This window comes from Anolis sagrei, chromosome 2 (assembly GCF_037176765.1).
Source record: "Anolis sagrei isolate rAnoSag1 chromosome 2, rAnoSag1.mat, whole genome shotgun sequence".
NCBI lineage: Eukaryota > Metazoa > Chordata > Lepidosauria > Squamata > Dactyloidae > Anolis > Anolis sagrei.
In genome coordinates this window covers 23,670,132-23,686,482 of record NC_090022.1, presented here as the reverse complement: position 1 = coordinate 23,686,482, position 16,351 = coordinate 23,670,132, and the positions used below count along the sequence as shown (strand labels likewise).

At 44.9% G+C, this 16,351-nt stretch overlaps 1 protein-coding gene across 2 annotated transcripts in view; it reads right to left on the bottom strand.

Moving 5' to 3' along the window:
• Positions 1-15,039, bottom strand: part of PPP1R18 (protein phosphatase 1 regulatory subunit 18) — a 75,964-nt gene extending 60,925 nt beyond the window's left edge. Inside the window, exons 1-3 of one of the 2 annotated variants that reach the window (XM_060759360.2) lie at positions 14,928-15,039; positions 14,108-14,165; positions 8,743-10,438 (exon numbers count right to left, since the gene is read on the bottom strand). In XM_060759360.2, coding sequence (XP_060615343.2) covers positions 8,743-10,401 — 1,659 coding nt within the window. In that variant the 5' untranslated portion in view covers positions 10,402-10,438; positions 14,108-14,165; positions 14,928-15,039. The remainder of the gene's footprint in view (positions 1-8,742; positions 10,439-14,107; positions 14,166-14,927) is intronic. The other variant, XM_060759361.2, reaches the window with a different exon arrangement.
• Between the last annotated feature and the right edge of the window lie 1,312 nt (positions 15,040-16,351).

Here is a 16,351-nt window from a genome sequence, read left to right as displayed (position 1 = left end):
ATTCCTGACAGATGGCCATCCAATCTCGGCTTAAAGACCTCCAGAGAAGAAGACATGCTGAGTCAACATATTCTGCTGGCATTAGGTTCTTCTTAATTGTTTGGTGGAACCACCTATTGTCATGGAGTTCTTACCATCATGAAGTTTTTCCTAAAGTTAGATGAAATATCTTTTCCATCAATTTGAATCCATTACTCTGTGTCCAAAGGCCCTTCCAGACAGGCCCTATATCACAGGATCCGATCTCAGGTTTTCTGTTTATCTCAGATTATCTGGTAATGTGGACTCATATAATTCAGTTTAAAGCAGAAAACCTGGGATAAGATCCTTAGATATAGGACCTGTCTGGAAGGGCAACTAATATCTAAAACAAGCTTTCCCCTTCCTCAATGTGACATCCTTTCAAATATTTCAATATGGTATCCTGTCCCTTCTCAGCCTTCTCTTCTCTGAGCTAAACATACCCAGTTCATAGAATCATGGCGTTGGAAGAGACCTAATAGGCCATCCAGTCCAACCCCATTCTGCCAAGATTCAGGAAAATTGCATTCAAAGCGACACTGACAGATGGCCATCCAGCCTCTGTTTAAAAGCCTCCAAAGAAGGAGCCTCCACCACACTCTGGGCACAGAGTTCCACTGCTGAACAGTTCTCACAGTCAGGAAGTTCTTCCTAATGTTCACATGGAATCTCCTTTCTTGTAGTTTGAAGCCATTGTTCCGCGTCCTAGTCTCCAGGACAGAAGAAAACAAGCTTGCTCCCTCCTCCCTGTGACTTCCTTTCACATACTTATACAGTTCCCTCTGCTACTCCTCATTGGGCTTAGCTTCCAGATCTTTGATTGCCTTTCACTGAACATGTTTCAGCTTGTTAACATTTTTCTTGAATTGTGGTACCCAGAACTGGACAAAGTATTCCAGGTTAGGTCTGATCAACGCAGAAGAGAGTGGGACCATGACTAGATCAGTGGTTCCCAACCTGTGGTCCGTGGACCACCAGTGGTCCTCAAGAACTAAAATATGGTCCGTGGCCTCATTGTTACTACACCATTGCAACGAGAGTGATTGGTGTCGCAAAATCCTTTTATAGTGCCAAGGCAATGGAGATGCTGGGAGGAGAGAGACTGACTAGTCACTAAAGATGTGACAACCAGCCACCTGACTGCTGCTTCTCCTCCTCCTCCTTCCCCGAGTGGAGCTGTTTCATGTGGTGCCTGGAAGCAGGGGTGCCTTGGTGTCTTTGTTTTTAGGCCTGTTCCTAGGGTTATTTGGGGGTGCTGATTCAGAAATTTTATTGGATAGACCACATCAGTTCTAGATTATTAAATATGGTTTTCTGTGGGCAGATGGCGACTACTGGATGGCATATGTTCTGTATCAGAAATTAGAGGTGATGTGGTCTATCCAATGCAATTTTCTGAATCAGCACCCCAAATAACCGAACTAAATCTAAAATTGACCAGAAACCGATTTGTAATCCTTTTGGTACTAATGTTAGGGAATGGTCCCTGCTCAAAGTGGTCCCTGGTCAAGAAAAAAAAAAGGTTGGGAACCACTGATCTAGATCCTATAGTTTTCAATGTTTCTACTCAATGAGAAGTCTATGCATAGTCCAGGTGCTTTGCTCCATGGGTAGGAAGAAAGCAGCCCTTTAGATGTTGCTGAATTGCAACTTCCAGCATTCCTCATTATTGGCTATGCTGACTAAGGCTGTAGTACCAAAGGATAAGAGTCAGACAAGGAATGGAAAAGTCAGGAGAAAGTTGGTGCCACCATCCAAATCTCAAGTTGACTATGGCCAACTTGTGATGGTTGTTCCATCAAGCAATTAGCCTCCTCTTGAAAAGCATCACATCTCACACAAAATCCACAGGTTAGAATCCAACACACCACCAAGATCCTTTTCCATTACACAATTATAGCACTATGGCTCTACTTTAACTCCCAAGGTGGAATCGTGGAGTTTGTGGTTTAAAGAAGCACTAGAGTGAGGGATTCTAGGTACCGTCCCTCAATTATTTTTTGTCGTGTCAGGAGCGACTTGAGAAACTGCAAGTTGCTTCTGGTGTGAGAGAATTGGCCGTCTGCAAGGATGGTGCCCAGGGGACGCCTGGATGATTTGATGTTTTTATCATCCTTGTGGGAGGCTTCTCTCATGTCCCCGCATGAGGAGCTGGAGCTGATAGGGGGAGCTCATTCGCCTCTCCCCGGATTCGAACCTGCGACCTGTCGGTCTTCAGTCCTGCCAGCACAGGGGTTTAACCCACTGCGCCACCGGGGGCTCCGTCCCTGAAATAAAAATCCTAAAATGCTATACTATGAAGTCATGGCAATTAAAGTGGAATAGTAGCACTGCGTAATATGAAAGGGCTCCTGATCTGCAGTACTGGCAATTACACTCTATGTGCCCCCAAGGAACTGGGAAATTGATGCTTCTGTTCAATGTTAGATGCTTTGTTTTATGTCTAATAGAACAGGCTGTGTGTGTGTTTTTTTTAAAAATTTTAGTTGTTAAGTCATAATTGGTGTTTATATGCTGGGTTGCTAAATTTCAACACTAGGACAAGAGACACAAAATCTTTGCACTGAGCTCATTCCTACTGCATTTCTCAAATACCATAAGAATAAACGTGCTGGATCAGAACAAAATCCTTCCTAATCAAGGATTTTCTTGCCCTAGTAACAGACCCAAAGCTTCTGGGAAATCCATAAGAAGAATATGAGCACAATCGCACCTTACTGTTAATCTTTCCCCACTACTTGTATTGACACACACATATCCTCTGATAATATGGAAAACCTATAGCCATTGTGTCTAGTAGCTATTGGCAGCTCCATGCTTGTCTAATGCCTTTTTAAAACCATCTACCTTGGTTGCCATTACTACCTATTGTGATTTCTTGTATCTGCAGGGGTGTAGCTTTGAGGGAGACCCAAACAACGGTGTTTTCTATCTAAATAACTATTCTGCTACTCCAAAATGATTTTTTTCTTTCCATCCCCAGCATTGCAGAAAGTGAGATGGTGAAAATAATTCACACCTTGAAGTTAATATGGGGATGCTATGTTAGCATTCCCATGTTAATGTAGGGAATATCTACATTGGTGGCCTTGGGTAATACACACTCTCAGTCTCAAGGGAAGAAAAAGACAAGCCCCCTCTGAACCAGAAAATTCCCATGATATGTTTGCTTTAGGGTTTCCTTAAGTCACATACGACTCGAAGGCACAACCACAAATCTACTTTCTCACATTGGAACATTGAATAAGTTATAAATACAGGGCTGTTTTGCTGCATTTAGATGAGAAAATGCAATCCAACTCTGTTATTTCCTTTACTGGCTTTATTGACATGTTTTCGTCCACATCCCATGGCAACTAAGCCAGGATATCTCAGACAGACAACTTAATAACTCATCAGCCTAAATCATAAACTTTCAGAGAGATTTCCACTACTTGCATGCTCTGCCTAGAAGATATGTCATGCATTCTTCTCTGGTTTTGACATGTCCTGTCTTGCTCCATTTACAGTAAGCAAACACATTGCTGACACTGCTTTGGTCATTTAGTTGGCTCCTCGTTGTCTTAACCATCTTTGCAACTCTTCTCTTTTCTCTACACAATTGCCTCCCTTTCCCCCACGGTTCATATAGGCACTTTCTGCCGAAGTGTTTGCATTAACCAAACTTACTGGTGCATATTTTCTCTTACCCCGTACTCCCATTTCCTCGGAAAAGACAGTTACTGACCTACTTCTTATTCAACTCTCTCAGGAGACCTAACCAGGAGGCCACATGGATGTTTTGAAGACAAAATTAGAAGTGTATGAAATATGCAAATCCCGTTTAGAGTCCCAACTTGACTAGATCAATGGAAATTTGATAAATTAACTCGTGTTTTTACTAATTCAATCGTGCCATTGATTTAATGCTAGTTGGTTCTCACAATTAAACCCTCGCCGGGGATAGAACTAATATGGCCCTCCAAATGTGAACTACAGCTCCCAGCATTATATTTAATAGGGCTGCTGGAAATTGGAGTCCAATCACATCTGAGGGACCATGTGCTTTCCACTCCAGATTTAGGTCATACCCAAAAAGCACTGAAGGATCGTAGCACAGAATTCTAAAATGGAAAAGGACACAAGAGTCATCTAGTTCAATCCCTGCTATGTAGGAATATATAACTAAAGCACTCTTAAAAGATGCCCATCCAACTTCTATGCAAAGGCCTCTAAAGATGGCAGTGCATCCCAGCCCCAAAGCAGTTTATCCCATTGTTGTACTGCTCTTACATTAAGTTCTTCCTGATGTTTAGGTGGGATCTCTTTTCTCGAAATTGGAAGTGACTGTATGTATTCTAGTCTCTGGAACAGTAGAAAACAGGCTCGGCCCACGTTCTACATATGATGTGGAAGGGGAGAGGTGGTACAAGGGGGTGCTTAATCTTTGCCCGCAACAGTTCTGAGAGATATGCATTTAAGATTTCAATGCCAAGGGTTGGGAAGATGCTACCCCTCTCTTCTGCCTTGGTCAGACCACACCTGAAATACTGTGTCCAATGCTGGGCACCGCAATGGAAGGAAGATGTTGATAAGCTGTAATGTGTCCAGAGGAAGGTGACTAAAATAATCAAGGGGCTGGAGAACAAGCCCAATGAGGAGCGGCTTAAAGAGCTGGACATGTTTAGCTTGCAGAAAAGAAGGGTTGAGAGGAGACATGATGAGAGCAATATATGAATATGTGAGGGCAATTCATAGGGAGGAAGGAAGGAAGGAAGAAGGAAAGAAAGGAGAGGAGCGAGGAAGGAGCGAGGAAGCTTGTTTTCTGCTGCCCTAGAGACTAGGGCATGGGACAATGGCTTCAAACTACAGGAAAGGTGATTCCACGTGAACATTAGGAAGAACTTCCTAATTGTGAGAGGTGTTCAGTACTGGAACTCTTTGCTCCAGAGTGTGATGGAGGCTCCTTCTTTGGAGGCTTTTAAGCAGAGGCTGGATGGCCATCTGTTGGGGGTGCTTTGAAGGCGATTTTCCTGCTTCTTGGCAGGGGGTTTCCTATTAATATAACCCATATTACCTGTATTCCTTAACAATATCTCATCTTTCCCATGAGGTCTCTTCCAATTCTATGATTCCAAGAGCTGAGGTGTGGATACAAACTGAAGGTATGGTTGGGAAAGAGAGTAAACACACCTGTCTGCCACATCTCTCCTCAAGTCACACCCCTTCCCAACATTTGGAAAATGCTTAGTCCTTGAGATTGTGGTCTTCCCCAGGTTTCTAATTTGGGCATAAAATTAAATTTGGTTCTTGGGTGCCACATTAAGACCACAAGCAAGGAGACAACACAAACCTGGTATTTCAGTTCAGCAACATTTTCAGCAACACACCTTCACTGTCTTAAATTATCTATCTGTAATGTTCCCATATCTCAATCTATCTATCTCGGCCTCACCACCTCTGAGGATGCCTGCCATAGATGTGGGCAAAACATCAGAAAAGACTGCTTCTGGAACATGGCCATACAGCCTGGAAAACTCACAGCAACCCATGAAATCCTTCGACGACATATCTATTTCCTGTATCTATGGGATACAACTAGAGAGAGGGCCGAGAGCACGTTCAAGAAAGGCGTTTGTGGGCATAAGATGTCTCACTGACGTCTCATTCCTGAACAGGGACAGCTTTTGTCCCTTCGGCAGAGCGGTGGCTTTCAAGTGATTGCAGCCAACTCCTGATGAAATTACAGAGGAGCAAGCAATTGTATGTTAACTACAAGCATGATATTGATCCCCCCACTTTGAACTCGGGGAAGATTTGCATTTTGGACGTCTGCTTGTAAATCCCAGCCAAAACAACAGGGGATCTGGCCTGCGGATGGAGCTCCTGGGGTCTGTCTATAAATACCAAAGGTGGCAAAGAGCCATTTTTTGCAAGTCAGGCTGAGAAACCCATCATATACAAATTGCAAAGGAGTGTAAAAAAAAAACCCTGCACTGCAACATGGTAGATATATCCAATTTCCATGGTGCATTCTACCACATATGAACGACGTTTGAGGCTTCTCCAATAAAGCAAAGGAAGCTCAAAGCGGATGCCAGCTGTAGTATTCTGTGCGAAAACGCTGCAAGGTATTACTGTGTGTTTCAAAGGGAGAAATCAACCATGGCCAGCTTTCTTTAAAAACTGCCCCGGGGGATGGGTGCGGGGAGCTAATGTAGTTCTCAGGATGTAGGAGGGCCCAAGGTGAGGAGGAAATGAAAAGAAGAAATGAAGAAAAGAGAAAAAAGCATGAGAAAGCAACCCCAGATGCTTTTAGACAGCTATTGAATCTAGCCATCATGCTGCTTCCTTTGTAGAACTTTACAAGGAATCCAGATATTGGCTGAAATCTTATTTATTCCAACGAGACAGTAACCATTAATTAAAGGAATTTACCTAGATGCTGACTCACAATTCAACAACCGACTGATACATTGTTGAAGCTTTTCATGGCCAGAATCAATGGGTTGCTGTGCGTTTTCCGGGCTCTATGGCCATGTTGCAGAAGCATTCTCTCATGATGTTTTGCCCACATCTATGGCAGGCATCTTCAGAGGTTATGAGGTCTGTTGGAAACTAGGCAAGTAGGATACACACACACACACACACACACACACTAGCTGTCCCCTGCCACGCGTTGCTGTGGCCCAACCTGTGTCTATGTGTTTTTGTGTGTGTATATAATAATAATAATAAATAAACTTTATTTATACTCCACCACCATCTCCCCAGTAGGGACTTGGAGCGGCTTACATGGGGCCAAGCTCGGACAACATATTATATTTGTGTATATGTATATGTATATATATATATATATATATATGTGGTTTTGTGAATGCGTTGTAATGTAATTTTTTTTGCTTTTTAAGTCTTTTTTGCTGTGTTTTCCAGTGTTTTTATGAGTGATGGTCACTCATTGGCCTGGTAGGTGTATTGTGTCCAAATTTGGTGTCAATTCGTCCAATGGTTTTTGAGTTATGTTAATCCCATAAATGAACATTACACGCACACACACACATATATGGAATTATGTCCAAGGTGGGAGAAAGAACTCGTCTGTTTGAGGCAAGTATGAATGCTGCAATTGGCCACCCTGATTAGTATTTAATGGCCTTTCAGCTTCAAAGCCTAGCTGATTCCTGCTTGGAGGAATCCTTTGTTGGGAGGTGATAGATGGCCCTGATTCTTTCATGTCAGGAATTCCCCTGTTTTCTGAGTGTTGTTCTTTATTTACTATCCAGGCTGATAGTTTGGTACTAACTGGGAAGAGCTTGAGCACTCTAACTGGAGGTCAGCTGTGATCAGCAGTGCTGCAGAATTAAAAGAGGCACGAATGGAGGGCGAAACTTGCCAAGAGGAAGGCATGTCAAGCCAACCCTGACCGGGATTGCCTTCCACCTGGAAATTGATGTCCTCACTGCGGGAGAACATGCGGATCAACAACAGGTCTCCACAGCCACCTACGGACTCACCAACAAGACACTACACTTGGAGGACCATCATCCTAGGGCTACGAGGGATCGCCTAAGTAAAATATTAACCAATAGGGTTCAGGCCAAAGTTGCAGAGAGTTTTCTGAGTGGTAGCACCAGGTCCCAGCTGCTCAGAAGCACACTGAGTCTATTCCACTGGGTAGCTGATTTCACATCCTAGAAGCTGTTAACTATTATGCCTTACATGGTAATGAGTAAAATTGCTGTGTACTCAGTACATCTTCTAATAGACATAAAAACCCCACCCCTTCACTCCATTATCCCTGGCTTATAAGGAATGCCAAACATTGAGAGGAGCTAGCCAAAGGACACCGAGGAATGATCTTCTGGCTAAAATGTTGGATTTTGATCCTGAGAGGCAGGAGACTTTCAAGAAACTTTTGAACTGGCCATGAACAAACTTGCGTATCTGTCTCCTCCTTTGCTTATCTGTAAAATGGGAATGGCAACATCTTCCTTACAAAGGCAAAGTACATTTTGTACTTTTGTTGCAAAAAGCAAGCAAGCAATGGAAAGTTTTAATCACAAAGGAGATCTGGGTTCGAGATGCTGCCATGAAATCCCACAACTTTAAACAAGATGATCTTCACATGAAATTATTGATGTGAAAGTTTCCAATTTGTTGTTGAAGGCTTTCATGGCCTGAATCACTCGTTTGTTTTGTGTTTTCTGGGCTGTATGGCCATGTTCCAGAAGCATTCTCTCATGACGTTTCACCTACATCTATGGTAGGCATCCTCAGAGGTTATGAGGAAAAGAGACCTCACAACCTCTGAGGATGCCTACTATAGATGTAGGCAAAACATCAGGAGAGAATGCTTTTGGAACATGGCCACACAGCCCAGCAAACTCACAGCAACCCATTAAGCCAGTTTGACACCATGGGAGCTATGGAGTAATGGGAGTTGCAGTTTTACAAGGTCTTGAGCCTTTCCCACTAAATAATGCTTGTCTCTCACCAAACTACAACTTCCATTATTCAAATTGTTTTGGAATGTTGAATTAAAAGGGAGGGAAAGAGGAGATGTAGGGAATGCGACACAAATCAGTGTGAGGATGGGCAAGTTGTTGAAAAACAAATACAAAAATGAAGGGAAAGTTTAGGTCAAAACAAGGAAATAAAGAAAGACAAACTTCAGGGCAGAAAGACAGAGGCGGAGTTGCAAAATTGAGCTCCATGGAGCAACTAGCAGATAATTTCCCCTACCTTTTTCCGGTGTGGGTCGTTCTTCGCAAGGCAAGATCTCTGCAGTGAGAGGTATCCTCCGATCACCTGGATCTCCTCGGCTGTGGGATATCGCTTCTTCACAGGGGCTGTGATGGGGGGACCGTCGCTCTCAATGCCATTCTCCACTGCTGTGGTGACAGGTGCCACTGGGGCTTTGCGAGGATTGATGGTGATGGTGTTTCCACTGCGACGCTGCACGGCTGGGTGGGGGGACGAGGCCCGGGCCAAGCCCCCCACTCTGACGTCCTCCTTAATGCCGCTGCTTCCTCCCACCACGCGTCTCATGGCCTCAGCCTCCGGTGGCTCCTCAGAGTCCAGGAGAAGTTGTTCAGAACTGGGCGAGGAGCAGGAAGTGGGGGTTGGGGGCTTGACAGAAGAAGGAGGAGGAAGTGGGGAAGGGGTGGCTTCCTGCTTGGGTTCTGAGGGTGGAGGAGGGGAGGCCGAGCCCCGTCTCGGCACCACCATAAAGGAGTTCCGGGAGTGGAGACGCAGATTGGCCAAGGCTTTGCCCTGGACATCGTCTTCAGCAACTGAGGCCGGAGGTGGCACAGGGTGGATCTCAAAAGAAGCCTCTGAATCGCTGCTCTCAAATTTGGACCCCCTCTCTGGAGAGGCCGCCTCCCTCCCCCATGCTTTGCCTGTTGGTGAACGTCTCGGAGGACTGTCTGGCCAGGCCTCCCCACTGCCAGATTTGGCTTCAAACTGGCTGCGATAAGAAGCCACAGTACAGGGCACCGGAGGGGTTAGTCCCGGCAGGTCACGAGGAGGACTGGGTATGCTATCATGGTACTGCCAAGTTGGGCTACTGTCTGCCCGTGAGTGGCCTGGCTTCCTTGCCACATAGTTACTGTCTGTCAGGTTCTCGGTACTAAGTGATCTCACTGGACGTGGTGACACTGTCCCACTGCTCTCCTCCTGGCTGAATCGGCTCAGCAATTTGCTCACCCGCCCTCTGCGCTGCTCTGGTAGGGATGTTCGGTATTCAGCCCTGCCGACAGAGTTGAGGTCCTCCACACTGCGGCTCAAGGCAGACTTTACGATGAAGACCTCCCCGGCACGGATCTCCGTCACGCTGCCCCCGCGCCGTGCCAACAGCTCATTCAGGGATTCCACACTGCCTGATTTGGATTCCCCCGTGTGTCGTTCGCTGGCGAGTTGTGCTGGTGGTGCCCCTGGCACAGACTCAATAATGATGACGTTGTCAGCACGCAGGGTGCGGACACCAGGGATCTGCCCATAAAGATCCACAATCTGCTTGGCCTTAACGTTGGCAAGGTCACTCTCCGACGGGGCGGACTCCTTGTATCGGCGCTTCTCCAGTTGGATGAAAGGGTTCTGGTGGACCGGCCCAATCTTCTCCTGCAGTACAGAACTCTCCAGCTCTCCGCCTAGACCTGGTGTTGCTGTGGCATGTACAGGGGCTGCCCCACTCTCAGTCCCACCCAGCCCGCCAGTCTCAGAGAAGGAAGTGCTGGAGCCCTGCTTGGCCCGTCGCCTCTCGATGATCTCCCGCTTCCAGGCGGGCATCTTGGCCATGCGGTCTAGCTGTTCCCGCTCCCGCCGGCGGGTTTCCTCTTCCTCTTTCCGCCGGCGCTCCAGCAACTGGAGCTTCCATTCTGGCAGCACAGGAGTCGACATCTTTGTGTAGTAGACTCACAGGAAATAGGCAGAAAACCTGGGAAAGCAAGACAAATGTGAACAAGAGGAAAGAAATAACAAAAGGAAGGAAGGAAGGAAGGAAGGAAGGAAGGAAGGAAGGAAGGCAGGCAGGCAGGCAGGCAGGAAGGACAGAAGAAAGACAGATAGAAAGGAAGACAGAAGAAAGAAAGACAGACAGACAGAAAGAAGAAAGACAGGTAGAAAGGAAGGAAGGAAGGACAGAAGAAAGAAAGAAAGAAAGAAAGAAAGAAAGAAAGACAGGAAGAAAGGAAGGAAGGAAGGAAGGAAGGAAGGAAGGAAGGAAGGAAGGGAGGAAATATATAAAAAGAAAGAAACTTCAAGTATTAGACGGGTACAATGGGAAGGAAAAATAATAAAGAAACAAGTGGAGGAGACTGAAAGGCAACAGGAAGAGAAAAGGGAGATAAAGGGAAGTAAATAGAAGAGGAGGGAAAGAAAAGGTGCAAAGTGGAAAAGGCTGGAGAAAGGAGCTGAGGATAAGGAGGAGGAGAAAAATAAGGGAATATTGGTGCAAACAAGAGACTGGAGACTAAAGGGTTGAAAATTTTGAGAAACAAGGCGTGGAGAGAAGACAGAAAGGGACAAAAAGGAGGAAAGAAAGGTGAAAGGGTGTGGAGGGATGGAGGAGCATAATGACAAGACACAGAGAAGGAGGGAAGCAGAAGGATAGAGCGAGAGGGAAGAGCCAGATGGAGGAAGGACTGTAAGGACAACCGTAAGAACTACGAAAGCTTCAGGAAGCCAGAAAGAAAGAGATAGAGAGGTGAAAAGTGCTCTTTTGGCTCTGCCTGTGACTCGTCTTCTCCCCCCACCCAATCCACTCATCCTTTCCAGCTCACGTCACACACCCTCCCCTCCCAGATCTTGTAGGGGTGGGTGTGACAGTTCCACACGTGGATCTCCACACAAGGAGCCCAGGCACCCAAAGGAGGGAAGCAATCCACCGACAGCGAGATGAGTTAATCTCTTTGCATGGGGTTAAAGAAGAGAAGAGGGAGGAGCCGCCAGACACTGGCTGGCTGTTTGAAAAGCCTGCTCTTTCTTCAATGTCTTGCTTTAGTGCTTCTAAATCTGTATTACCATCCCTGCCTGCAAAACAGCTGAATACAGAACCAGGGATAAAAGGTAAAGCAAATGCAAATGTGGCTAAAATAACATTTCACACATTGATCTCAAGAGGCAAAGGGGAATGAGGATTCAAAGGATCCAGGTTATTTAATCTAGATTGAAACATGCAGCGCTTGTGTTTTCACACCAAGCAATGGAATCTGATACCAGACAGCAGTAGGAACGAAATGAATTTCACTACAGTTCCCTATACATTGAATCCCCAAAAGGTTTTGCACTAAAAGTGAAGACCGGGGTATAGCTGAGATGGGGTGGCACAGTGGGTTAGACCAGGTGCCAGCAGGACTGAAGACCAACAGGTCACAAGTTCGAATCCAGGGAGAGCACGGGTGAGCTCCCTCTATCAGCTCCAGCTCCCCATGTGGAGACATGAGAGAAGCCACCCACATAGATGATAAAACATCAAAACATCCAGGTGTCCCCTGGGCAGTGTCCTTGCAGACGGTCAATTCTCTCACACCAGAAACGACTTGCAGTTTCTCAAGTCACTCAGAACACGACCAAAAAAAAAAGGGGGGGGGAATTAAAGTGTATTGTTCCCTAAAGGCTAAAGACATGGATATCAGACCAGGCATTCAGTGTAATAAGAAAATTATGGAATACTGCAATGACAAATTGGAACAGCCACAGACTATGATATTGGATTGCGTGATTTTAAATAAGTGGTTTCAAGGTTTTATACGTTTTTAATGATTGTTTTACTATATACTAGCCGTCCCCTACCATGCATTGCTGTGGCCTAGTCTGTGTATATGTGTTGTGTGTGTATTTGTGTATAAATAAATAAATAAATAAAAATACACTAAAATTATGTTTCCCATAATATTTCCTGTCTGTCAATAAATTTCTTGCATTGCATAGTATTGACAATTTGTCATGCCTAGAACTCTTGAATTTGCATTCCATTGGTCACCTTGCCAGCCCCTTGTCTTTGGATGCCTACATTGTATTTCTAAATATTCACCTGAAATTTCCAGTTTTAGCGATACTATAAATTTGGGGACAAAAGGAATATTTCAAGGCAGCATCCTGGGGGGGGGGGGGGGGGCAATGCTTTAATTCCATCCTTCCCATATACATGTCATATCTATATCTTCCAGGGAAGAGAAGTTCCTTTAATCTGAATTTAGAATGGCAAGTGGATTTGGCTTTAAGAGGTTACATAGAACCTTATGCGCCCAGCCACTGAGTAGTGGTGATTAATATGTATTTATGAAAAATATAAACATGACACTACTATTTTAAAATAATAATAAATAATCTATATAAATAAACATGTAATGCTTGTTTGTGGGATTAATATAACTCAAAATCCACTTGATGAACTGACACCAAATTTGGACACAATGCACCTATCTGACCAACAAGTGAACATCACTCATAAAAACCCTGAAAAACACAGCAGAAGAAAAAAATACATTACAATGCAAGTGCAAAAACACATATATACACATATACACAAATATATATGCACATACATACACACAAAGACATATACACAGACTGGGCCACAGCAACGCGTGGCAGGGCATGGCTAGTTTATATAAATAAAAATGTAATGTTCGTTTGTGGGATTAACATAACTCAAGAACCACTGGGTGAATTGACACCAAATTTGGACACAATGCACCTATCTGTGAGTGACCATCACTCATAAAAACACTGGGAAACATATTGGAAGGGACTTAAAAAGCCAAAAAATAAAAAAAATACATTACAACGCATGCGCAAAACCACATACATATACGCAAACACACACATATGTACACAAATATATACACACAAAAACACATATACACAGACAAGGCCACAGCAATGCATGTCAGAGGGCGGCTAGTAAATAAATAAATAAAATGATATTTAACATAGTGTCCAGTATTATTAAATACCTTAAATAACATTGGGTTTCTGTGAGTTTTCTGGGCTGTATGGCCATGTTCCAGAAGCATTCTCTCCTGAGGTTTCATACACATCTATGCAAAGGCGGCCCTAGATAATTTTCAACAGTAAGCAAACAGTATTTTGCCCCCTCCGCCCCCACCAATCACTGATATATATTTACTGTTCGTCATGGGAGTTGTGTGTGCCATATTTGGTTCAATTCCATCATTGGTAGAGTTCAGAATGCTCTTTGATTGTAGGTGAACTATACATCCCAGTAACTACAACTCGCATATGTCAAGGTCTATTTTCCCCCAAGAGCGCCTCAAGAGCGCCCCTGGGCAAAATCAACTATACTGCAAATGCTTACTTTGCGTAATGGGTTGAGCCACCCCTGCATCTATGGCAGGCATCCTCTGAGGATGTGGGCAAAACGTCAGGAGAGAATGCTTCTGGAACATGGCCATACAGCCTGGAAAACTCACAGCAACCCAGTGATTCCAGCCCTGAAAGCCTTCGACAACACATTGAAATAACATTATCATGTCAGGCTGCTGCACTTTAAGACTGAAAAGGTAAACAAATCTTGCAAGGAGGGAGGAAGAGCATGGGAACCATAAGAAGGACATACATAAGGGGAGAAAAAAATACAAACCTACTGTAATAGGATCTCGATGTTTCCAAATTTCAAGCAATCCCAGGAGTTCAAACGCCTGCAAAAACCAACAGTGACAGGTGAGGATGCTAAATTGACTTTGGTACCCAGCGCTGCCTTTTGAAGTTCTTAACTGGGTCAAAAGCGAGGATTCCTGAGGAGGAAACAAAGGCAGCGGGGAAGATCAGCTCAAATCCCAGCAGAGATCGGATCCAGGCATCCGAGGGATGGAAGCAGCCAGATGAGCGGATTTTCACACAACAAGAACCCCTTATATCCAGAGAATTCCAAGAATTCAGGTGATGAGAGCGATTTGAATGCGATTTTCCTGCTTCTTGGCAGGGGGTTGGACTGGTTGGCCCACGAGGTCTCTTCCAACTCTCGGATTCTATGATTTTCTAATTCATTTTGGGAAAAATAAAAACAAGGAAGATATATTCCAGTAACGACCGAATCCCAGCATCTTGAGAAGGGATAAAAGATCAAAGATCCCTTTGATCAATGGATGAAAACAATATAGGACTAAGGATAAGCCATAGAAAGAGAGGGCAGAGGATCTCTATCCAAGACTCTCCTGCTCTTTCTTCCCCTCCTTGTGTCTCCTGATCCCTTTCCGTCTTGGCGCCTCACAATCAGAGGAACTGAACCGGTATCAGCATGGGTTGTCCACACACATAAGTAGGCCAACTCCGAAGAATGAGAACCCTTGGGAGATCTTGGAAGGAGATTTTGTTAAGGTTCTTAGCCCGCTTGGAAATCCCCATATAATCTCTCGGGGCCAACAAAACAAAACAAAACAAAACAAGGATTCCCTACTCACTATCAAACCAAGGTGGTCCAAGAGATGTGGGGCAGAAGGTGGGCTGGGTCCTCCGCTGGGTCCATCTCTGAGGAAGAAGTGCAGATGATCCCAGCTGGATGAGAAGTTCCTTTTCTTGACTGCCACTCTCTGTCCCTCAAAGCAAGAGAAAGAAGGGAGGAGATTCGGGTGGAGGATCTGAGTCAGGGCTGCCTTGCCAGAGGAAGGGTTTGGTTAGTCAGTCCCTTTCCGCCCCCTCCTCCTTCCTCTTTTCTTCCTTTCCTCCTCCTCCTCTTTCTTATCCTTCTCTTCCTTCCTCCCTCCTCTTCTTCTCCTCGTCCTGTCTTCCTCTTCTCCTGCTCTTATTCCCCTCCTTTCCTTTCTTCCTCCTCCTTTTTCTTATTCGTCTCCCTCTTCCTTTCTCCTCCTCTTTCTGTCTTCCTCTTCTCCTTATCTTACTCTCCTTCTCCTTCCTTTTCCCCCCCTTTCTTATTCTTCTCCTTCTTCCTCCCTCCCTCCTCTTTCTTATTCTTCTCTTCTTTCCTTCCTCCTATTCTCCTTCTCCTTTCTTCCTCTTTCTTATTCTTCTCCTTTCTACCTCCCCTCTTTCTTATTCTTCTCCTTCTTCCTCCCTCCTCCTCCTTTCTTTCCCTCTTTCTTATTCTTCTCCTTTCTTCCTCCTATTCTCCTCTTTTCTTCCTCCCCCTCTTTTTCTTCTTCTTCTTCCCTCCTATTCTCCTTCTTTTTCCCCTTTTTCTTCTCTTTCTTCCCTCCTCTTCTCCTCTTCTTTCTGTCTTCCTCTTCTCCTTCTCTTATTCTCCTCCTCCTCTTTCTTATTCCTCTCCTCCTTCCTTCCTCTTATTCTCCTCCTCTTTCTGTCTTCCTCTTCTGCTCTCCTCCTTCTCTTTCTTCCTTATTCCTCTCCTCCTTCCTTCCTCCTCCTCTCCTCCTCCCTTTCTTCTTCCTCTCTTCCTTCCTTCCTCCTATTTTCCTCCTCTTTCTGTCTTCTTCTCTTGCTTTCCTCCTCCTCCTTTCTTCCTCTTCCTCTCCTCCTCCTCCTTTCCGATTTCTCTTCTCTTTCTTTCCTCTCTCCACCTCCTTCCTTTTGCTGCTTCCCAAGAAGTTTTTTCTCCTCCTTTCAGAGAGAACGAGGAACATAGAGAGAGAGAGAAGGCGAAAAATAATGATTCTCTCTCTCTCTCTCTCTCAATCCCTTTGCACACCCGCTTTTTTAAATCCTCTGCCGAGCTCCACCTCCCAGCCCCATGGCTCAAATCCTATTTTAACCCAGGATGGAAAAACTGGGAGGGGAAAAAGGGAGGAAAGGGAGGCAAAAGAAAGAGAGGGAGAAAAAGGGGGAAGAGAGAGAAGAGAGGAAAGATTGGGAAGAAGGAGAAAGAAGAGAAAGAAAGAAAGAGCGGAGGAAGGGGAGGGGGAGGAGGAGG